The sequence below is a fragment of the Lemur catta genome, chromosome 7, assembly GCF_020740605.2.
Source record: "Lemur catta isolate mLemCat1 chromosome 7, mLemCat1.pri, whole genome shotgun sequence".
Taxonomy (NCBI): Eukaryota; Metazoa; Chordata; class Mammalia; order Primates; family Lemuridae; genus Lemur; species Lemur catta.
The window spans coordinates 63641228-63665177 of NC_059134.1; the positions used below are offsets into that span (position 1 = coordinate 63641228).

The following is a 23950-nucleotide window of genomic DNA, read 5'->3' on the forward strand; positions in this document are numbered from 1 at the left end:
AAACTCTTTTTCTTGTTCTTCTTGAGTTTTAGTGTATTTGTGTAAAGACTGAAAGTCCTAAAGTAGAAATGAGTTCAGTGAGAAAGAAGCAGGAAAGTCTCTCTCATTGAAGTTTTACCTCAGAGCTATTTATGGATTATTTAATTTTATTCACCATATATTTATTTGGCACCTCCTGTATTCTGGGCATTGCAGTAGGTGATGAGAATAAAATAATGAATACGTCTTGCTGAGTGTTGTAATGAGAGTCCTTGGAAAATATTGTGCTTGGTGTAGGCTGACAAAAATGGCTTTGCTGAATGTGGCCCATGGTGGCTAAGAGAAGGAACCATTGCAGCCACACTTTACCGAGGTTTTTCTACCTGGGGTATCTGTGCATCATGAGATCATTGTCAAAGAAGCCAGAACAAAAAGACTCAGACTGCTTCCATCCCTTCTTATTAAAAGGAATATTCATTCTCCACATTCTATTATCCTGTGTTCTGTGTGTCAGACAATTTGTAAAAATAAAAAAAAAAAAATAAAGTGCTTGACTTTTCTCTTGACAAACCATCACAATGGTATCTACAGAAATTTCCCAACCTCATTGTCCACCTGCTCCGCTCACCACTGTCTTTTCCATAAGGAACAGGATGTAGTATGTATATACCAACAGATGTCATGGAAAACGTAACGAAAAGGGAAAACCCAGCTCTTCTCAATGCTCCCTGGCATTAAAACATGGTGATATATTCAATATTTTTCAGCAGAGGGAGCTTTTGAGTCAAACCACAATTTGGAACAAAATTTATCCATTTCCACTAAATAAATCACTTGAGTTGGGAATTTTGATTCTGGTGACTGGGAATATTCCAGTCTTGTTTTGAGCAAAAGGGACAATGACCACCTCCCATACAGCTCTATGTGATGGCTGTTTTGTGTCAATAGCTAGGCTACAGCCCACGGTTATTCAATCAAACACTAACTAGGCATTGCTTTGAAGGAATTTTGCAGGTATAAATAAAGTCCCTAATCCGTTGGCTTTTGGCAACTATTATTCAGCAAGGAGGATCATGGTGGGTAATCTGGTGGGCCTGACCTGATTAATTGGAATGCTTTAAATTCAGAGCTGAGGCTTGCCTAAAAGAGGAAAGAAATTCTGCCTGTGAAGAACAACTTCAGCTCCTGCCTGTGGAATTCAAGTGTTCCCATGATTTTTCCTTTCTGCCTGCCTGCCCCATGGGTGTACATGCGCAGTCAGCCCCACAATCGTGTAAGCCAATTCTGGTGTATCAGTTTGCTAGGGCTGCCGTAACAAAGTAGCATAGACTGGGTGGCTTAGAACAACAGAAATTTATTGTCACACAACTCTGGAGACTAGAAGCCCAAGATCAAGGTGTCGGCAGGGTTTTTTCTTTCTGAGCGCTATGATGAGGAATCTGTCCCATGTTTCTCTCCTAGCTTCTGGCGGGGCTGGTGGTTGTTGGTATTCCTTGGCTTGCAGAGGATTCATCACTCCAATCTCGACCTTCCTCTTTACTCGACGTTCTCCCTGTGTGTGTGTGTGTGTGTGTCTCCCTGTACCCAACTTTCTCCTTTTTATAAGGACACCAGTCATGTTGGATCAGTGCCCAGCCTAATGACCTCATTTTAACTTGATTATCTCTATAAATACTTTATCTCCAAATAAGGTCACATTCTGAGGTACTGGAGGATAGGACTCCAATATATTTTGGGGGAAGACATAATTCAACCCATAACACCTGCTTCTCTGGTTGAACCCAGGGTGATATACTCTGTGTGTATCATTTGGTCACATTCCCCCAAACAGCTTACCAGAAGCACTGATTTCTCAAGTTGGCACATTCCATGTCTCCAGAAACATTGATTCATCCTCTAAGTCGGTGGAGATGTTTACATCTGAGTGTAAACAGAATAGAATTGCTCGGCTCGCACAGAGAAGGCCAGGATTGGGGATTTATTAGAAATTAATTTATGGAGATATTTTAGAATTCCGGGGCACCTCAGCCAGCTCTATTCTGGGTATTTTAACAGCTGCTTAATGCCTAAACAAGAATGAACAACTTGGGAAGCAGATAACCTGCTTCTTGGGGTTTGGATGGAGGGATCATGGGGGTGACAACATGGAAGGAAGCTGGTTAGGTGTTTCAAGTGTCCACGGTCCGGGATTGGTGAAGATATTTCATATTTCTGTTCCATATTGCACATTTACTTGTGGCCAAGCGGCTCTTATCTGATTTAACCCTCACCACATTCTTATTAGGCATGCATTATTCTCCTATTCTAGAGTTGAAGAAAATGAGTCTCAGATGACTCTTAAAAATCACACATCTAGTAAGGCTAGGCCAGGATTCAGACACACAGTCAATTTTCATTCGTTGTGGATTCCTTACATGTGAATTACCTACTCGCTAACATTTGTTTGTACCCAAATTCGATACTCACGGTGCTTTCACGGTCATTCACAGACATGCTCAGAGCGACAAAAAATTTCAATTGCCGGACATGCATGTTCCCAGCTGAGGTGAGACAAGGCAAGGTTTTGCTTTCTTGTTTCAGCTCTCATGCTATAAGCAAGTGTCCTTTTCATGGTCTATTTACTGCCACTGTTTTTGCGTTTTTGTGATTTTTGTTGGTAACCTCGCTAGTCAAAATGGCCCTCAGGCATGGTGCTGAAGCGCCCTCTAGTGTTCCCAAGTGCAAGAGGCTGTGAAGTGCCTTACGTAGAAAATGCATGTTGGATAAGCTGCATTCAGACGTGAGTGGTAGTGCTGTTCATCATGAATCTCAAGCTAATGAATCACCAATGTATGTTAAATGAGGTGTCCTCAAACAGAAACACACACAAAACATGGTTGTGTATTGACTGGTTGATGAAAATGTACGAGAGGTTTGCAGGAACCTAACTCTGCGTATTTCCTAGGAGCAATGAATGGGTCTGTATTCTCTTATTCAGTGTTTGTGGTGACATCATAGGACATAATTACTGTAAGTAATGAGACTTGACTGCATCCGTGTTCGGCGTTAAAGGCTTCCCCTTATTACCACGTTGTGAAGATTAGCATCGGGAACCACAGAACTATCTTCTCACCTGCTTTGGGAATGAAGGCGACTGTAGCCTGAAAGCCACTGCAGGTCCTGTTTTCATCTGATTGGAAGCTGATGAGCAAGACACTGGAGGGGCTGAGCACAGGGCTGGGGACCATATAGCCACACAGCCGAGCTGGTTGAAGCCCACCCCAGGCAAGACGTCATCAAGGGCCCAGCAAATAGACGTGGTATTGGAGAAAAGAAAAAAATTGTCCTTTAGATAGTTGTTGAGAAATAAGTTTTTCTGATGAATGTTACAGTTCATTTTCAAAATAGAAAGGCAGTCCGCTTCATTTAAATATGTAATTAACCCCAACAACATTTCAATTCTGTTTTGTCTCCCAAACTGTCCCCCTGGAAATGCTGCTGAGGGAAGTGGGTCTAGCCACAGGGCCTATTTCACTGGAACTTGCCCCTTCTCACTCCTAGTTCACTGTGGGCCTTTCACATTTTCTGTTCCAATGGTTCTTTGATTTTCCCTCTCTCTCTTCCTGCCCCTGATACAGAGAAAGGAGTGGTGCTAAGACCACAGGGAGGGATGGAGCTGCGGTGGAATGAAGGAAGATTAGTCCCATCTCCAGCCTGGGACCACATGCAAACCAGAGGAAGCTGAGGCTCAGGGGATCACAAACCTATTTCCGTCCTCCTTTCTACATCGCTGTGCACTGTCACGTAGTCAGAAGTGCAGTCCCCGCTTTCTTCTATTTCCAGACTCTGAAACGAAAGCTGAGAAGACTCGAAGTTACATCCGGAGTAAACAATATGAATGAATTACATGATTTTGATAGAGCAGAGAAATTTGGATTGTTCCACTTGCTCTGGAGTAAGACCTTAGATGAGAAAGTTAGTAGGTATTCAGGAATGGGTAAAAGTGCTGCATCACAGGCTGTCAAACTTTCTGGAACATCTAAGCTACCATGGGCTGAATAAAAGGGCAGGAAAATGTGCAAATACTTGAGCTCCCCAGCAGCTCTAAGAGACAAGAAAAGCCACCCCATGGACATTTTTTTTCCGTTGGAAGCTACTAGGCTTTGAGTTATGCTATCCTGGACACACCAGGTACATGGACACACAACTGCTTCTCTGGACATCTTAGTGCTGTGTACCTTGTTTCTGACATTTAATCTTGAACCTCCAGTTCTCCTGAATCAAGACTGAAGTTGGTAATATCCCTTGGAAACTGTGTCTTTCTACCTGGCAGGATATATCTGGCTCCCACTCCCAGGCCTTACTTTCAGAACCTCTGCTATAAATCAATTCAATTAGGAGCATTGATGCAGAAATCAAAGTGAAATATTAGTAAACAGAACCCAGCAGTACACTGAAAGATGACTGCACCATGTCCAAGTGGGATTCATTTCAGGAGTGCAGGAATATTAGGAAATTGATTTAGTATGGATTTAACATATTAACAAGCCAAAGGAGAAAAATCATTTAATCATTTCAATAGATGCCAGAAACTACTTCACAAAACTCAATATTAATTTCTGATTTGAAAAATCCTAGGGAGATAGGGTGAAATAAATATATCTGTATCCAACAGTCAGCCTCATCCTTAATTAGAATATACTAGAAGCCCAGTGCATTGGAGCAGAACTTTCCTGACTACCGAGGAAACTCATGGGTTGTCCAGCAGGGTGATAAATGGGGGGTGAGTGGTAACTCACTGCAGACCCTGATGGACAGCAGAAGTGTTAGCTGAATGATTAAAGATCGACTGGCTCAAACCATCAGCCCCCACCCAGTCCATTCCCCAGGTGCACTTACTGGTGAAGCCACGGGCAGCCTTACTACCCAGGTCTTTAGGGTGACTGTCCCTCCACAGAGATGCTCAGTGGCAGTCTGCAGGCTGACCTGCCATGGCCAGGAGCTGGGTGTGGCCTCCTTGCTTCCCACAATCCAGAAAGAAACCAGGAATGGGGTCGGGGAGAAGGGGAGGAGGGAGTGGCTCCCGGGAGGGGAGAGGCCAGAGGCCACCCGGGAAGGGGCCAAGGAGACACATCTTTATGACCTGTGGATCCTCCTCACCATCAAGCCCAGGTAGCAATCTCTAGGTGTCTCCCTTGTTCAGGGCACTTTAATAGAACCTGGGAATGATGAGAAATGCTTGCATTCCAGGGAGAAAAAACACATACATTACTGGAATTGGATGTGTCACCCAGGAGTAAAATATCAAGCTCACCTTTGACTGTTCTCTCTTTTTTGTTCCAACTATCCTTTCTCCAAACACTTTGATACAGGAATGGGGAGAGGAGGACATGTGTCAGAAACAGGATTCACTCACATTTATTAAATACTTACTGGATATTTTCTGGGAATGGGCCCTTTTCTCTCCAAGTCAAATGATATACACTTTGTTATGATTTGTAATCCCAATTTCCAGATTATCCCCTTGGATGAGTCCTGAAAAGTGAAGCTGTCCCTGGCGGGGTATAAGAGCATCTTTCACTGATACACAGCTCTCAGGGTACGTTTACTGAATAGATGTTTTTGAATCACTTCTTGCTTATTTTCAGATTTTCAACTACATTTTCTCTTCATCTTCCTCCTAGAAATATGCTCATAACCTAAATTCTTACTCTTCATCACTAACAACAAATCTTCCCTTAATTATGCTGAAATTGCTGCCTCAACTCTGGATTTGAGAAACTCTCAAAAAGAGAAGATCTACACTTCCCTCCTCTGTGTCTTCCTCTCCCATTCATTCATAAAACTGGCATGATCTTGTTTCTGCTCCTAACATGTGACTTAATGTGATATTTCAGACATCATCAATCCCAACTCCTCTCAATTGTTCAATTTGCAATCCCATTATTCTGACTTTTTATTGAGGGGTGGAGTGGACTGGACAATTAACCCTCAATTCTCATCTCTTTATATTCTAACTTTGTGTGTAAATCCAAATTATTGGCTGCATCTCTGTTTGCTTTGTTTTGTGTTTTGAATTAAAGGCTCCATTCTCTGGACTGTCAGAGATTGCACCAATTTGGTTCTCCTACATCTCAGAGCTCTTCCACCTCTTCAATATATGATAACTCTGAGGTCCCATCTGCCCTCCCTCCTCCCTCCTTTATTTTCTACTCTACTTTCTCTCCTTCATACACTGTCTTGCTATCAGTTATTATTTTAAGAGAAAGATATAAATAAACACCTAGTTCCAATCCCACCCTGACTGCGGTCTTACCTTCGTCTACCTGCTGATATCTCTCTGCACATGGGCCCCTAGTGTTTAATGGACGAACAAACAGCCACAAACACCACTAATTCAACGTGGAAAAAACTCTGTATCTGGGTATTCAAAGGCCTCCATACTTTGACCTCAGCCTCCACTCGCCCCTCCTCGTACACCTTGGGACTCCCTTAGACCAGCAAGTACTGATTCCTCTGGGCTTGCTCTGTCCCCTCTGCTTGGAAGACTTAATGATTTTGGCCAGATTGTCACGGACTTTTGTTATCCATTACTTACAACATGTTTTGTTAGCAGTTTAATTAATAAGGAACAAATGCTTGTTTCTAGAAGGAACTGGGAATGTCACCAATGCAAAGACTGAAGCAGCCTTGTCTTTTAAAAACAAAAAGTGAAGAGCACATGGTGCCACCTAGTGGTAAAAGTGGGTAGTTGCAGGAGAAACTAGGCTGGTCCGTCCATTCTTCAAGTATTTATTGAGAGCCTGATGTGTCAGATGCTGGGTACTAGGTACTGAAAATACAGCAGTGAAGAAATCAGATAAAAACCTCTGAGCTCACGGTGCTTATGTGAACTGTTTTGTGCATTTACCATAGCTAAATAAGGATAACCAAAGTCCATACCTCAATTAGGTGATGTTTGGGGGCCTGAAAAATCCAGTTACAGCTGGCCATGTCACTGTAGTTTCCAGGATAGTTAGGACTCTGTATGAAGCCTTCTTCAAAAAGGACAGTTATGACACTGCAACCTGAATCTGAAACACAAGGAAAAAGTCCAAACAAATGACACTACACAAATAAAGGGGAATTCTCATTGTTTCCCCTCCTGTCTCCCCAAAAGGATGCATGAAGTGAATTTTCAGACAGAGCAAACAAGAAGGAAGAGGTTTGTGCACTGATTTCCCAGAACTTTTCAGGCCCTCTCAACTCACCTGGGTGCAGAGATGTGCTAACTGGGCTAACTCAGGGTTCAGAAGAGACTGCACCCTGCTCCTTAGCTAGCCCGTACCCTTTACTACAGAGCCGGTGGGCCTTGGGAGAGAGCTCCCTGCCCCTCACCTGATTCCTATGGGGCCTAACCAGCTACAAAAGGCTGTGATAGCAAGTGTTAAAAGTAAATGGTTTTACCAGGAAGGTAGTTTGGTTTAAGAGCTTTATAGGTGAGATTAAACCCAGTAGCATAATCTGTGGCATCAGAGATGAACTTCAGCCTTATAGAACTGGTGCCAACAAGAACGGATGAAGGGAGGCTTTCTCCACAAAATCTTCCTGCAACATGAGAAAGAAGATTCTTTGTTCAGAATCTAGAAAATAGTACTCATTAAATGCCTGAAGGAGAATTGAACTTGCCATGGTACCTCGGGATTGTCTAAATCAGGGTTTCACAACCTTGGCACTATTGGCATTTTGAACCAGAACATTCTTCGTGTTCATGCTGTCCTGTGTCTTTTGTAGGATGTTTAGTAGCATCCCTGGCCTCTATCAGTAACACTCCCTCTAGTTGTGACAACCAAAAATCCTTCTAAGACGTTGCCCAGTGTCTCCTGGGGCACACAATCACTTCTGGCTGAGAACCACAGACATTTCTGTTTCTTATATAAGTAATCTTTGCTTCCTAATGCTTATCTATTGGTATTTTTCTTTGTAGCTGGATGAGGCAGGTAAAGGTCATTTTCACAGTTAGGAAAGCTGTATCCTGCCTGGAGTGGCCCCTTAGAGGCCTTGCAATATGTCTAGACTTTACTCTTGAGGGGCTCCAGGTCTGGTGATGGCTCCAGGAAGCCTGATTTGATGGGAAGCAGATGCAGCAGGTGAAATGCATCGTGCCCTTGCGGCCAGCACACAGGCTCCAATTTGATTCCTCCCCGCTCCCAATTCTAAGTCTCAAAACTGGAGATAGGAAGTGTGGCATTTAGAGATGGCTCAGTGCCAGACATAGCGTAACCTGGCCTCATTAAGCCCACTTAGCACTGGTTTCCACCTGACAGTGTGAACATCCACTCACCAATGAGGCTGTCTTCTAAAGAATATATTGATAGGTAATTGTGGTGACAAGACTCGACATCCAAGCGAGAAAAACGGAGCAATACGTGCATTCCCTCTGGTAGCAACAGGGTCCAGACACACAGTCTGCAGGCGGGTCATGGAGAGGGTGTTATTTCTAGACAGAAAATGACTGTCACAGTCCAGTTAGTGGGCACAGCCAGACCGGAGGTGGGAGTCGGGGAGGGCAGCAGAGGGGTACTCACTGCTTGTTCTCGTAATACAGCTGGAGGCTTTCTGGGAAGTGCAGCTGCCCCTCAGACCCACTGACTACGCCATCCTGCTCGCTGCACCAGGCTGGGAGGCAAAGCCAGGAGAACTGGGGTGAGCAGTGATGGCCAGCCACATAGCGCCCCCTCCTAGAAGCTGCACAGACGTAGTAGCCTCCTGATTCTTCTTGATGTGCTCTTCAATTCTTTATGAAATCTTTCCTCTCTTGGCTTCTATGATGCCTTATGCTTTTTTGTTTTTTATAGATTCTGCTTAACCTTGAGATTCTATGATTTTCTTTTTCTCCTTCACTCTTCTTCTCTGATCCCACATTTCATTCTATAAGTAGGTGTATTTCCCAGGTTCTTTCTTTCGTTCCTCATCTTCTCTCTCTCCACGAGCCCTCTGAACATTCTCATTCACACCCTCAGTTTCAAATATCATCTCTAGGTTTCTGAACTTCAGACATGATTTTATAATGATCACCTAGCTATCTCAACATCCTACAGATAGAATTCCTCTGGGTCAGCAAAACTGCATCTGCTTCTGATTTTATTACTTTTATGTGCCCTTTTCTTAGCTCTCATGCTCAAAACTTTGGTTCTATCTTTAATTCCTCCCCTCCCTTACCACTCTTCATCTAACTGGCAACCAAGTCCTAATTTTTCTTGTTTCTATTCCCTCTTTTTCATTCTCTGGCCATTGCCTTGGTTCGAGCCTGCATTTGTTGCCTCTTGAACTAATGCAGAATCTCATGAGTTCACTTTGAATTATTCTCCCCACAACCTATCTGCTACCCACTGTTCTTATACCATTAAAGTATATCTCAAGTCTATTTATCTAATTATTCAACTTGCTGTTCCTCAATAAAGTCCAGATTTTTTTACTGACATTTAAAGTTTCCATAGTTTGATTTCAAGTTATCTTTCTATTATTCTATTTCGTAAAATGCCATCACACATCTTAGGTTGCTTTGGCTGACTTACTGGTCTCTGTTCCACCTGACATTTTCGTATCCCCACCCTTTAATATCCATCCTTTGATAAGGCTGATTCCTTGAGCTGGAATAGTTTTCTTTACCCATATTCCATTTCCACCTGACAAACACCCTACTTATCCTTCAAGGTTCAGCTTTAAAAATGTCTATGCTCCAAAGCCTTCCCTGTTCATTTGTCTGTTTTCAGCTGGAAGCGGCCTCCCACTCCTCTGAGCTGTCAGGGTATTATTTTCCATGTTGCTTGTTGTAGATAGTTCCACAGGCTCAAAGAACCACAAAAGGTTTGAGCTACAGACATTTTAGAGACCATCTGGCCCAAACTCTTTTCTTTATGGATGAAGGGGCTGAGGGCCAGAGATAGGAAAGAGCTTGCCCAAAGTGACAGAGTGAATTTGTCGCACAGTTGCAATGTAACGCAGGAGATAAGACCCTCATATAAGTAGAAACACTTTCCAGGGAAGGTGTGTAGCTTATTGACCACATCTGCACTGCCTCACCCTCTTTCCTGGAGTCTCTGCTTCAAAGCTAGGGTTTGCCAACTGCTGACTGAATTGAGATGGAGCTCTGGACTGACAAGCAGTGAAACGGGCGGGAATCCGGGGCTCATACCGGGCATGGGATTGCCCAGACTGGCAGGGGGTGGGGGGATGGCTATGGTGCTCCAGGTCATAGTTTTACAGCTAGTGAGCATGGAGAACTCTTGAAGAGGAAGACTTTTGATTACAAAGGGAACTGATATTCAGAAATGCTAGATGTTAATTCACGCTCCTGTGGAGCAGGCTGCAAGGAATACCCACCTCTAGAGCTCTTTCTCCGATGGCCTGGGAAAGAAAAAGAAAGATGCGATTCAAAGCTCATGGTATCCTGAACCACAGGATTACTTTGGTACTGTCTTTGATTCCTCCCTCTCCCTCAACACCCTTCATCTAACTGGCTGCCAAGTCCTAATTGTTCTTATTTCTATTCCCTCCTTTTCATTCTCTGGCCATTGCCTTAGCAAAAAAAAAAAAAAAAATATATATATATATATATATATATTCTTGCTGCTTGAAGAAATTAGCATTTCCTTGTCTCAAAAGCACAGAGATTTTTAAAGTCAATATGCAACTAATGAAAGTCTAATCTATGGAAAGAACAGAAGAGATAAACCGGCAAAGCAGGAAACGGGCCCGGTGTTTTAAGGAGATGATTTCACTCTCTTTATTGAGGGGGCTAACTAAGAAATAGTGATTCACTTGCAGGTCACACAGAGCAAGAAGAGGTCATCTTACATGAGAACAGAGGCTAGAGATGTAAATAACTTTCTCACAACTACCAAAGAGTTGCTGGGATGGCCACAACTTGAACCGAGGGCTCAGATACCTACCACTGTTCCATATACTTAGAAAACAAACTCAGGTTCTTACTAAACTAATTTAAATTAACCCCTTTGGGAAATGATTAAAAGCCCTTTTGAGGGTGGGAACCCTCAGTTAAGTTGGGTTTGCAAGCAGAAATGAAATTGCAATTAACTCACTGGTCAGTCTAGCAGAAGGGTATACAGTCAGCCCTCGGCATCTGTGGGGGATTGGTTCTAGGACCCCTGTGGACCCCAGAATCTGAGGATGCTCAAATCCCTATATAAAATCACGTAGTGTTGGCATATAACCTCTGCACATCCTCCCCATACAGTTCTTTAAATCATCTCTAGATTACTTATGATACCTAATACAATGTAAATGCTACGTAAATAGTTGTTATACTGTATTTTTAAAATTTGCATTGTTTTATTGTTGTTGTTGTTTTTTAATTTTTCCCCCTGAATATTTACAATCCATGGTTGGTTGAACTACCGATATAGAACCTACAGATATGGAGAACCAACTGTATATGGACCCTGGCCTTTTCAGACTTTCTATACCCGGGTGCCTTTCTATACTTACGCCAGGGCTTCTCAGCCTTGGCATTATTAACATTTTGGGAGGGGTCATTCTTTGTTGCAGGGGACTGTTCTGTGTATTGTCCTTGGCTCCATTGTACTGGAAGCCAGTCCTCCCCCCACAGTTGTGACAGTTAAAAATGTCTCCTAATATTGCCTCCTAGGGACAAAATTGCCCCCGGTTGATAACTACTGACCTATGCCATAGCTTGCTGTATCTTGCTAGAACAGTTGAAAAGTAAGTGGTAAAAACATATCATCAGCTGAGATAGTTTCAATTAAAGGCAAATTGGACAAAATCTAGGATGGCTGAGTTCATTTTTTATTATTTGCATGCTGTACCATATACCATATTTCACTCCTGGTTCAGACTTGGCAAATTTCACAATCCTTATGAGCTACACTGAGAGTAGAAGTACAGCTCATCTGTTCATGGGTCCTGCCTTGCCTAGACTCTGTTGATGCTCTCTCTGGCCCTAGCAGAATGGCAGCTTCTTAACCTTGCCTGATGGCTTCATTACCAGTCTGGATGTGTTCACGGATCCAGGGAAGCACTTTACTGAGATCTGTGAAGATCCCAGGGGATCCTGGATCACTTTGATGCATATTGTTTCTCCAGCTTCGACCACAGCCCAAACCCCAGGAAGTCACGCCAGCCAGAGTCCAGGCCCCCTTCTTATTCTGGCACATGAGCGAACCTCCTGAATCTCCCTGCAGGAGAAAAAGTCCTCTGTTACCATCACTGGCAATGCTATACCCAAAAGTGATCACTTTTTTCCCCATAAGCATGCTGGATGAGGATCAATAACATTTCCTCACTTATTATAATTTAAACTCAGGGGCCCGGAAGAATAGCCAAGCACAATTCCCCTATGATCCTCAAATATCACTGGAGCCCATCAAATCCACCTCCTTCTTTCCCATCCTGGGCTTTCCTCAAAGCCGCAGACTTTCTTCCTTCTCCTGCCTCATGGTGCAGACTCAGAGAAGTCTTGCCCAGCAATAGGACTGACCTCAGTTCTTGGTTAGCAGGAAGAATGGAGGAAACTACATTTCCCAACATCCAAAAACTGGAAATCTCTAAACAGGAAAGAGCCAGCCATCCTTCAGGAATGGGAGAACCCTGAGCTCATTCTTGGCATTATCTCTGTTATTTGATCTTTCAGAAAAAGCAAAAAAACTCTTCTGAATTCATACTCCCTGCTAAAATCAGACTGTTTATACTGTCCCTTTATTTTGATTTAACCTCCGTTGTTACTCCTGACCCTTGTTTCCAGATTCCAGTCTTACTACCTGGAATCAGCCTTCTTCCAGCCCCTCACCTGATAGCAAAGCTGAGGAAAGCCCTGCCCAGAGCCTGTCAGCCCAGCAGTTCGCACCTACCTGACATGCGTCCCTCCCTCCTTCAGGGAAGCCTGTGCAGAGAAAGGTCTTTCCGCTAAGGAACTTCTTTAGGGATGACAGAGCTGCCATACACTCCTTATGAGTCAAAATCGGCAGGTTCACTTCTTGCAAAACCTGCGGGAGGACACCATCTGGAAAACACAGGGACAGAGGTCCCAGCAAGGCACGCTTCCATCCTTTCTGATTTGAAGATGCCCCATTCAGGTTTGAATCTTTTGGAAAGACCTGAATTTCTAAGTACGGTATGACATTCTCTGTCTTTAAAAATGTTTGCACAATTGTTTTTAGAAAGTAGATTAAGAATTCTATTTTCTGATTAACCACCAGAAAGTTCTGACCTCTGTTTAGGAGGAGTGGCACAGACGTTCTTACCTTCACCCAAGCGGCCCCAGCCTGCTGTTGTACAAATAAATCCAGCCTCAAATTGCTCCCCTGGCTCTGGAAGACACATGGGCCCCACAAACTGGCCTGAAGAAAAGGTCAAGGCAGGGCTTGTCTTATTCGTGAAGAAGAGGACACCATAAGCCACCCACCACTTGGCATCCAGCTGGTCCCCCAAAAACCTTGTAAGAGTTGTGATATCTCTGACTGACACCTCCAGGGGTCACTTGTCAGGCAAAGAATGACCCTTCCCTGACTGCACATAATCCTATATCCAGAACCACAAGCAAAAAGTTTCAAGTAGGAGAATTTCCAGCCCAAATCCCTGTCTCAAAGTGCATCGGCATATGCTACATAGCATATACTGCAGGGCATGTGCTGTGGGACAGGGGTTATGGAGAGTATGGGATGGACAATTCAGGGTGAGCCTCAAATGTTTACCAAATTGGAAGGCTCCAGCCATCTTCAGAAGGGCGATATCATAGTCCATTGGTTTCTTGCTGGAGAAAAGTGGGTGTACGATGACAGATTGAATGGTGAGGGTTTGCTCTTCTGGCTCTGTCTGGCTCAAGTCATGTTCTCCAGCAGTGACATTCACAGTTGACACAGTGTTTCTATGAAAAGGACACAGTAATATGAATGAATGTCATTTTGCCTTTGAGTACAGTTGCAAGGTTGACAAACTGGCCTCTTCAAAATGATATGGATGGATATTGTGGGGTGTGAGTGCAATGAGCAGAGAAAGTGAGAATGATTCCAACATTATTAGAAAAAAATGCAGATTTCCAGTTCCAGTGGAGGACTAGTAGAGAGAGGCCTCATCTGGAGCCAATGATATAAGTTTAATATTTTGCAATATTATTTGTAAATATCTAGACATGTACATATTAATATAATACATTGTAATTCAGGGCTCTAAAGCTATAGGGGACTTTATTCAGCTACTCTAGGAGGCTGACCTGGCCTAAATACCAGTGAGATCCTTTGGGAATGATTTGTGATTCTTAGTAAGTATGCTGCTTCAATGTCAGCGATCTTATGCTTAGTGTATACTATGAAGGTCAGACAGCACTATAACTCTGATGTCCCAGACAGCATGTACATTCAGGGCTGTGGGACTGATTACAGCAATGAAAAGTTGAGATCTTCTCCTTACCTTCTTTATGTTTGTAATTTAGGTATCTTACCTCACTTGGAAGAGACCCCATCTTCCTGGGGTCAATGTTATCTGAAAGGAACTCAGTAGATGCATTGAGCTGGATTAAGAGCTTTGAGTTTACCATTCTTTGGGACCCTTCAATCCCAGAAGTGGTGCTTTTATACAAAATTGGATAGGGCATCATTTTCTCTGGGTGTACTTCCCTCACTCTTGGCTACGTTAGGTACCTAACTTGATACATAGCATCTTCCTAGCCTACCACCTGCCACATTGCAGTGAAATGATCAGTTGACTCTTCTGTTAGACTATCAACTCTTTAGGGGCAGGAATTATGTCTTAGTTATTTCAGTACCTTTTGTACTCACTAGTGTCTGGCACCAAGTAAGCAGCCAGGGAATGTTTGCAGACTTGAAATGGAAGAGGGAAAATATGGGGACCGACTAGTAGTATATACCAAGAGTACTGACAATAATAGGATATTTGGATCATTCCAGAAAGTGGATAAAGAATAGAAGTTGTTGAGTTGAGGCTCAGAGTGTCAGGATCAATAAGAAAGAAGATGTGGGAGGCTATTTTATATTTTACTGGCTTCCTTTTATTTTCTTTTATTCATTTCTTAAGATGCATAATAAAACAGATTAATTTTTTCACTGAAATTTAAGAAAACTAGGAGAAAACTTTCAAAAATCCTTCTTTGTAATGCTTTATTTTTACACTTGGATGTTATTCTTTATTAACTTCCAATAGTTTTAAGTGAATGAAGTATTTTACTTCTGCAAGGAATGTATGTTTTCTAATAAGTTGAATACCATCTAGCAATTTCACCAAGCTCCATTTGTGTCATGATATTAAGATGGTCCTCCACTAAAGCAACACTCACTCATCACACAGGTCCATGTTTTAATAGAGCTATTGCTGCTAACTCCAAAGGAGAGGAATGGGTGGTCTGATCTTCATCCATGGGCTAGGCCTTCCCTACCTGTATGAAACGCAGTGAGCAGCTGTGATCACCCACTGTGGAGAGATGATGGTTCCTCCACAGATATGCTTCTGTCTTTGTTTCAGAGACACCTAAATTGTAAAGACCATAAATGAAAGTGAGTTAATGCCCTGGGTTCCCCCAAAACATGGTGATAAAGCATATTCTGAAAAACAGACTCAGATATCTTACTCATAAATATTAACAACCATGCACTGTAAAGAGTGAAACTCATACATACAGCTCAGAAAGAAGAGTAGTGCTGGAACTAGAACATGCCGAGCCCTGGTCTGGATGAGACGTTAATTTGAGATGATTGCCTATGAAGGTTCTGGTAGAGTTGGCAATTAGAAGTGTTCGTATTTATTTATTTATTTTATAACATTGTTGATGCAGCCCTATTACTCTAACAATATGAACAATGGCTGTGGATAAAGATAAAGGAGTATAAGATACAGCACAGTCCAGCTGAAGGGGTTTGGAAGGAAGGCAAGGTAAGGGCTAGAAAGCCTTTCAACACACGCTCCAATTCCTCCAAGCCTCTTAGGGAAACAGTTTGGATCTACCATTTTCTCATACTCTTAATTAACCATTTGACACCTATAACTTCTTCAAGCCTATTCTTTATTCTGCCTCTTTAACATATTATACTTTCTATTTTTGGTTTATCCTATTCATGATATTTTATTTGATTCTAAAATGAGTTGCTGTGTACGAGTAAATATTTTTAATAAGTATACTCACATTTTTGGAATTAGAAAAAAGTCAGTTTATTAGAATTATCCCCTTTTTGACCAAAATTATTTAATGAGCCAGCAAAAAAAAGTAATACAGAGAAGAGGTTAAGAATAGAACAGAGAGCACATAAGTAAAAGTCAATGAATCACTCTTACTATGATTTGAATATGAATTTCTGAAATGGCCAGACAACAAATTGATCAAGTAACCAACTGATCAATTAACTATTCAACCAAGTAATTAATAAGTTAATCAAATGACAATGAGTCAGCTATTCAGTCAACCTACTAAACACAAACTAAATCAACCAGCAATTACCAAACAGCCATTGATCTAAAAGTTAATATGACTAACTCAAGAGAAGTAAAAATAAAGAAGATTGCTCTCCTTGAAAAGTTAAGAGGCAAGAATACAAAATGAATCCCAGGGTTAAGAAAATTGGGAGACTTTCAAAGATAATAAATGTAAACATCATGGGCTAGGGACAGAGGTACAAAGTCATTTCCATGGCATGGGAGGATCAGAAGATTAAATTGGGGCAGAATTCTTAGGACATTAACTGATAAGGAGATAGTACACTAGACTATTCCATAGGTTCTATGGTATGGGTGCAAGCTTTATACCTAAACACAAAGTGGATATGAACTCTCTGGTCTTCTTTAAGTATAACAAGATATTTTTAAAATATACTTATTGAATGAAAAAATATTTTCTCAATTGTAAATTCAAAAGACTTTTAGCCTCTTGAAGTGGGACTTTTGTCTTAGAGGCTGATAGTTTGGGATGGCATTTATAATACATGGAACAAGTCAATAGTGCATGCAACTATTCTAAACATAGATTTTCTGGAATTCAACTGATGAACATCAGTTGGGGGATTTGGGTCTTTGCACACATTCATGAGATCTCTTGTGAGGAGGTAAGCAGAATGGAGCACTGATGAATAGCATGTGATTCTGGGAGATCAAATCCTGAGACTTCTCATAGCCCACCCACCAGAGAATGTTCCTTGAGACTCACCTGCCAGGGATAGGAACCCTTTTCCACTTGGCTTCCTCCAAGAATGCGACTGAAAATGTTAAAGTTATTCCAAGGCTGTACCTTAACAAGACTTTGCCCACAATTGGGAGCTGAGAAAAAGATAAACATTGGGCAATTAGATAGGCTCTAGGACTGAGGGATATAGAAAACTCTCCTGAGCAAGAAAAAACTGTTAAGACACGGAGTATGTAGAAATATGACAAAATGGCTTTAAGTTAATTGTAGGGATTTGCTATGATTTGTAGCACAAGGGATTGTTCAATTTTTGTCATATAGAACATGTATATCATAAACAGATCTACTTTTCTGATATGAGTATGAAGGACCTCACGGGTAGATCTCCACTGGGTTATCAGGAATGCAGCCACCTTTTGATTCTGAGCTCTCTGGCCCCTGAAAGGCTCCTCACAGCCCTCTGTACTCTCCCATGACATCTATCACATGCCATTATGGCTACTTCTACATCTTTCAACCCAACGAGACTGTGGGCTCCTCAAAGATAGGAACTTAACCTTAGAAGTATCTATATCCACTATCTCTAGCACAGTTACTGATGCATAGAAGTTGCACAATTAATTTGTTGATGGTGCCATAGTCTGCCTTTGATTGCAATTGTGTGTATGTTTTCTCTGCTCCTCCCATGAGACTGAGTCTGACCATGGTCTATGGTGTCTGGAGCACAGCTGGATATCAATAATTCTTTATTGGATTTAATTCTCTATGGGGATGGAAAGTGACAGGTTGTTCAGGAGAATGAAGTGGAGAGAAGACAGTGTTCTGCTTCACATACCAGTGTTAGGATAGAGGGTTGCCAGGGCATAGAAGAAAGAACTCCTTCCTCTTTGTGTAAAAGACATTATCCCTGAAGAAGTTGCATGTACTTAATTGTCCCCAGTGGGTTTTTTGTCTCTCCACCTGAGAGATAGGCTAGGTTAAAGATGTTTGCTACCACCTGGTAGTCAAGTATGGCACATCTTCTGCCCTCCTGCAGGTCATTCTTTTCCATATTTTTAAGGAGGGTCTAGAAAGCCTTGCCTCATAATTACCACCTTCATTGCCTACTTAAGTCCTCCAATCCTTATTCCTCAGCTTGGCAGTCTTTCTTGATTTCCTCAAACTGGGTTAGGTGTCTCTCCCTTGTTTTATGCAGCACTCTTTCTTCTCCCCTTTAACAGTTCTTGCTATGTAGTATTGTGATAGTGAACTATTTGCCTCCATGATTGGACTATGAACTACTTGAGGAAAAAAAAAACTTGTCTTATGCATCTCTGTATTTCTAAGATTTTAGCACAATTCTTGGCATAAGTAAGCATTTAGAAAAGTTGGATGGATGAACAAATGATTTTTCTTGAAAATGCATCCTTAAGAGCATAGCTATTTAGATGAATGTGTTAAAATATACAAAGCTCTTTCATGCAACTTCTTGTTTAATCCCCACTGTATGTCTGTAAATCAAGCATTATTATCCTCATATTACAGATGAGAAAACTAAGAATCAAAGAGATGCACAGCTAAATAATGTCAGAACATGGATATAACACTATCTTTTTTATCCTGAACCCAGTGCAGGCATGACATTAGATCAAAAGCTTATTTTCTAACTGTTTTGGGTGAATGAGTCACAAAAACTTCAGACATGAAATTTACCATTTTCTGAACCCACTGAAGCAAAGACAGAAAACTTTTTGATTGTCAGGGCTGGCAAAAATCTGACCATGTAGAATTCTGCTAAGAATTGTTTTCAGCTTAAGTTAATTAAGGAAAAACAGACCATTTACAAAATACTATGGTGAACATGCTTCATATTTCCCAGCAAGATAATTTTCCAAAAGATAACAAATACTGACAAATCCATGCTGATTTCCAGAATTTGCTTTGTGAAAGAAGATGAGATTATATAATGTGTTCAAATAAGTGAACAATCCCAGTTTTTATTTCACTTAGTTTCACTAAGTGACCTGGATGTTTCTAATCATAATATTTCTATGTCATATGCTGATTGCAGGTGAGAAGTCCATAATAATTACTTGAAAAGCAATTAGAACTCCAAAATGTATTTGCTTCTCCTATTTTCCCAAAGGAATATAGAGTGGAGTTGCAATGCTCATTGCCAGCAAAAGTTATTCTTTCATGAAAGGTAGTTATAGATTTCATTTGGAACTTACCTGGGGAAACAGAAACAGTCACTGATTTACCTTGTTCCAAACAGATCACTCCTAGTAGTAAAATCAGCTTGTTCTTCCTTATAGGCATTTTGAGACTCAGAGTTTTTCCCTGAAATTTTAGAGAGACAAAGATAAAAATAGGAAGCCTTGGGAGACTAGCAGTAAACCAATTCTAAAAAAGTTTATTCATTAACCAAGACTCGAAGCATTCAACCATGTCCATGTAATGTCTCCGAATGTGGTTTCTTACAAAGATTTTTTGCAAGATGTGGAGAAGTAACCGCAGAGGCAGTCTCGACTGAGCAGTATTTCCATATCCCATTACACCTACATCAATTAGTTGCTTCCCCCAAGTGTATCTGGCTAGCACAGTGGTTGGCATGTAAGGTTTTCATTTGAAAACGTTACCTGCTCCTTTGTACAGGTTACCACTGCTATAAGAGGATTGGCTATCAAAGTTGTCCTTGTTTGCAATGGTAGACTTCCCTACATGTTTGCAAATAATTCATCTGAATATTCTAAAATATTTTTCCTTTTCTTATTTTGCAAATGTAACTACATGATTATTAAAGCCATGTGTTAGAGAAAGAGAGGATAGAAAAAATATTCAAGTAGCACACTCAGGTCACACTACTAGACAGTATTTAGGATGCTGTTCATTGGGGCACTTGTGAATCTGCATTTTCCCACCATTTTTTTTTTTTTATATTTGTAGAAGGCAAACCCTAAATGTCCTTTACTTCTATACCTGGTGGATGTCTAGGCACAGGAAAGTGGCTATGATTACCTGCAAATCTTCCTCTTTTCTGGCTGAGTTTTTGGCACACAGTAGTATGTGAGAAACACTTATAGACTGGTCAGTGCCATCTAGGACCATGTAGGAAAATGATTTTTTCTGTCAATTTTTATAAGTTACCTGTCAAAACCAGCAAATGTCAAACTAGAAGCCCCTAACTTCCTTTTGGCAACTTTTTCCCTTGTATAAAATAAAGCTATACAAATACAACACATACAGATAATATAAAGGCAAAACAAAAACATTTTAAAACCTAAAATTTGTGAGCACCACATATTTAGGAAACAGTCAAGACTGAAGCCTTATGGAAGGAAAGAAGCTCAAACTTCCAACTGAGGCTTTATCTGCACATACCTTAATTCTGAAGCCAAAAATTTTTGGCTTTTGGTATGGGAATTATATCAGCCCCAAGAGGTCTACGCCATAATCAAAATCTCAATATTTCTTTCACAACAAGTGCTCTTGAAGATTCTATTGTATTTTGTCAGTCACTTTTGAGAGCAACTTGATCAGGAATATGGCCCTTCTGACCCCAAATTCCCTACATCCTGTCTAAAATTTGTGTGGCTGCTAATGTAGAAAATGCAGGAAGACCTGGCATGGGCCTGGGATGTGCCAGGGTGGACAAGCCTAAAGTAGGTATAGAGGTTTATTTAAATCACAGAGCCTTTTGAGCTTTTGACCAATTATTGATTTCTAATATTACAGGATAATGAAATTCAACTCTATACTCAAAAGATGATGGATTTACCCTTGTCATGTGGGAGTGGGGCATTTTTATTGGTTGTCACACAAAAATATGACAAGATCTTGCTTGCTCCTTTATTTCAGGAGAAGATATTTGCTTCAAGCTTTTGTATCAAAATCTATCTCAACACAGTCATCAACACACATCAACACACTCATTCACCACATAAAGCTGGTCATTAAGAATTTGGTATTCTCATATCCTGAGGGAGTAAACTGTGGTCCCCTTGCTGTTAAAATCTTTCATCTTCAGGGACAGTATACCAGGTTCTGAGACACTAAGTTTCCATAAGGCCAGCTATCCAACCCTCCCAGAGTTCTAGAGATAAACTGTAATAACTATACATTGTAGTTACTTGCAGAAAGGAATATGCTGAAGTATCACTTGACATGGTATTGTAAAATAAATTTTTCATCCATGAGACTGTTAAATCTTTTAAAGGGAAAAAATCTCTCTTGGAAATTTTGGACCAAAGTCTGCACTGAATATGGGTTTGGGGTTCAAATTATACTGTCTTCCTTGTCTGTAAATCTCAAAGCTGAGAAATTCGCATTAAAACCTATCCTGAGTCAGTGATACAGAAGGCAGCTGGAAGAAATAAAGAACAAACCTATTTGGAAGGACATGCTCTCATCAAGAGTATGGCAGCAGATATTTCAGAGGGTAGACTTAGATGATCAAGAACTTCAGATAGTAGGACCATCTAATAAACATTACAAAATATTTGTTAACATTTTTGAAAAAATAAAAGAATAAAAAACTAAGAAAATAAACATTTTTTTTAAAAAAACCTATAGATTTGGGGAAAAAAGAGACATTTCAGATAAAAATAACAGTCTTAAAAAAATAGGTTAAACAGTAGAGTATACACAGCTGAAGAGAGAATTAATGAGTTGGAAGACAGATCTTAGAAATTAGCCAGAATGTTGGGGTGGGTGGAAGGAGAGAGAGGAAACATGCACAGAATGAAAAAGAAGTTATGTGATGTGTAGAACAGAATGAGGAAGTGCAACCCCTATGTCTTATAGGAATGGCAGAAGGAGATTATAGTAAGAAGGAATGGAGGACAGGCAATAAATATTATAAAACAAAGTGGCTAAATTAAAACCCATGTAAAAGCTGAGAGAATAGTATAAAGGACACCCATGGACCCATCACTCTGCTTCAACAATTAATTACTCACACTTGGCCCATTTTATTTCTTTTACGACATTCTAATCCCTCCACAATCTCGTTTTGAAACAAATCTCAGGTATTATATTATTTCATCTATAAATAATTCAGTGTATATCTCTTAAAAATAAGGATTCATCGAAAACATAGCCACAATACCATTATTAAATAAAAATGGACACTTTTAAAATATTGAATATTCAGTGTTTGAATTCTCCGATTGTCTTACAATTTTTTTACACTTGGTTTAGGTTAAAAATTTAAACAAGTTGTACCCGTTTCAAGTAATTGTTATAGCTTATGTCTTTTTAAAGCCATAGCTTCCTTATCTCTTTTTGTTGGTGCAAATATTTTTGTTGAAAGAATTGGTTATTTAGTCCTTTAGAATTTTCTACGTTCTGTATTTTGCTGATTGCAGAACTGTGTCTTTAATGTGTTCCTGTAACCCCTGTGTGACCTATAAACTGATAGGTAGACCTAAATAGAGTCTTGATCAGATTCAGGTTAGATTTTTGGCAAGAAATTTTATAGTAGGGTTATGCACTTCCTATTGCATCACACCATGAGGCACTTAATGTCTGCTTGTCCTTTCTATGGTTTTAAAATTAGTCAGTAGGTTCAGATGTCATTAGCCTGCTCATCCAGTATAAAGTCACTTTTTTCACTTAGTTTTAAACAGCCCTTGATCATTGCTTAGATCCATTATTTCAGCAGCATTTACAAAATAATGATATTCTGATTTATCATTCTTTCTGTGTTTATCAACAGGATCTATTTTATAAAAACGTTCCTTTCATCAATTATTTAAGCACTCCCACATTATGTTTGATGTAGGCGAGTTAAGATAAATGCTCGATTCTTTTTCTTTATTAATCATTCTGAAGATGAATGAGTTAGTTTGCCAGCATCCTCCAAAGATGATTAATTCTTCCAGTATCATTATGAAGCCATGTCACATATCACAGTCTAAACAGTCCACCAAAGGTGTCATTTTACCAGATAATCAAGAATTACCCCATCTGCTCTTATCCATATTTTACAAATATGGAGGGTAAGAATCAAATGAGTTTGTGGACTTGTCCAAGGCTACACAATTAGTCTTGGAGTCTTGATTTCAATTAATGTTGATTTGATTCCTGATCCCATCCATACCTTTTCTATCAGGGTATTATCCCATCTAAGTCTTTGTCAGTTTCCCTGTGTACCTTTTGTTTTTTCCTGGATTTGGTTCATTTTTTAATTTCTTCCTTTTTTTTTTTTTTTGGCTCCCACCAATCACTAGCTTCCAAACTGCCACAAAAGAAAGTAAGATGCATTTGTACATTTTTTTCCCTCAACTAGCCTCCTTCTCCATTTTATGCATGTAAGAGTTTTTTTAAAAAATTGACCTAAACTGCTCTTTTCTTTTTTTTCTGGCTTTCTCACTAACCTACATCTCTTGATCACCCCTTCCTCCATTGTACCACAAAAATTTGGTCTTCATACAAATTGGTATCTTGGAGATAGTCTACAGAGGCTGAAGCATAACACAGAAAGTCTTCACCTAGAATTTTGGGGTTATGTCTCCTCCAAACACACCCCTGTCTAATTTCCTCTCCCCTGCCTTCTTCGTGCCTGTATGTGAAAGTTTTTGCATTTGCAGAGTATTGACTCAGGCACATCCATACACTATTTGCCTTTCATTCCCTAATATGCCTGGCCAGCTCACTTTTCCCCAAGTTTATTTCTCTGCTATCTATCCCATGTGTTTAGTATTTATGGGAAAACACTTCCCACTCTTCCTTTTCCTGATATTCCTGAAATTCCGGGGCATTATTAAACCTCTTTTTCTCCTGGAATCCTCCCATTTCTATTCTAAAACTCGTAAGGTGAGAAGGGGGGAAGTACTCCTTCCTTTCCACAGCTTCCCTCGGTTACATCTC

At 40.6% G+C, this 23950-nt stretch overlaps 1 protein-coding gene across 12 annotated transcripts in view; it reads right to left on the reverse strand.

Annotated features, from left to right (window-relative positions):
* Positions 1-1313: 1313 nt before the first annotated feature.
* The window catches only part of OVCH2 (ovochymase 2), a 28196-nt gene continuing 5559 nt past the window's right edge, over positions 1314-23950 (reverse strand). Inside the window, exons 1-16 of one of the 12 annotated variants that reach the window (XM_045557430.1) lie at positions 19312-19420; positions 17126-17235; positions 15368-15459; positions 13671-13843; positions 13221-13316; positions 12828-12979; positions 11966-12155; positions 10324-10347; positions 8526-8616; positions 8282-8406; positions 7405-7545; positions 6901-7031; positions 3723-3816; positions 3092-3223; positions 1816-1899; positions 1314-1531 (exon numbers count right to left, since the gene is read on the reverse strand). In XM_045557430.1, the coding sequence (XP_045413386.1) occupies positions 1832-1899; positions 3092-3223; positions 3723-3816; positions 6901-7031; positions 7405-7545; positions 8282-8406; positions 8526-8616; positions 10324-10347; positions 11966-12155; positions 12828-12979; positions 13221-13316; positions 13671-13843; positions 15368-15459; positions 17126-17235; positions 19312-19399 (1707 nt within the window). In that variant the 5' untranslated portion in view covers positions 19400-19420 and the 3' untranslated portion in view covers positions 1314-1531; positions 1816-1831. Of the gene's footprint in view, positions 1575-1664; positions 1900-3091; positions 3224-3722; positions 3817-4114; positions 6791-6900; positions 7032-7404; positions 7546-8281; positions 8438-8525; positions 8617-10323; positions 10348-11965; positions 12156-12827; positions 12980-13220; positions 13317-13670; positions 13844-15367; positions 15460-17125; positions 17236-19311; positions 19421-19505; positions 19593-23950 lie in introns of those variants that run through there. The other 11 variants (XM_045557431.1, XM_045557435.1, XM_045557436.1 and 8 more) reach the window with 11 other exon arrangements.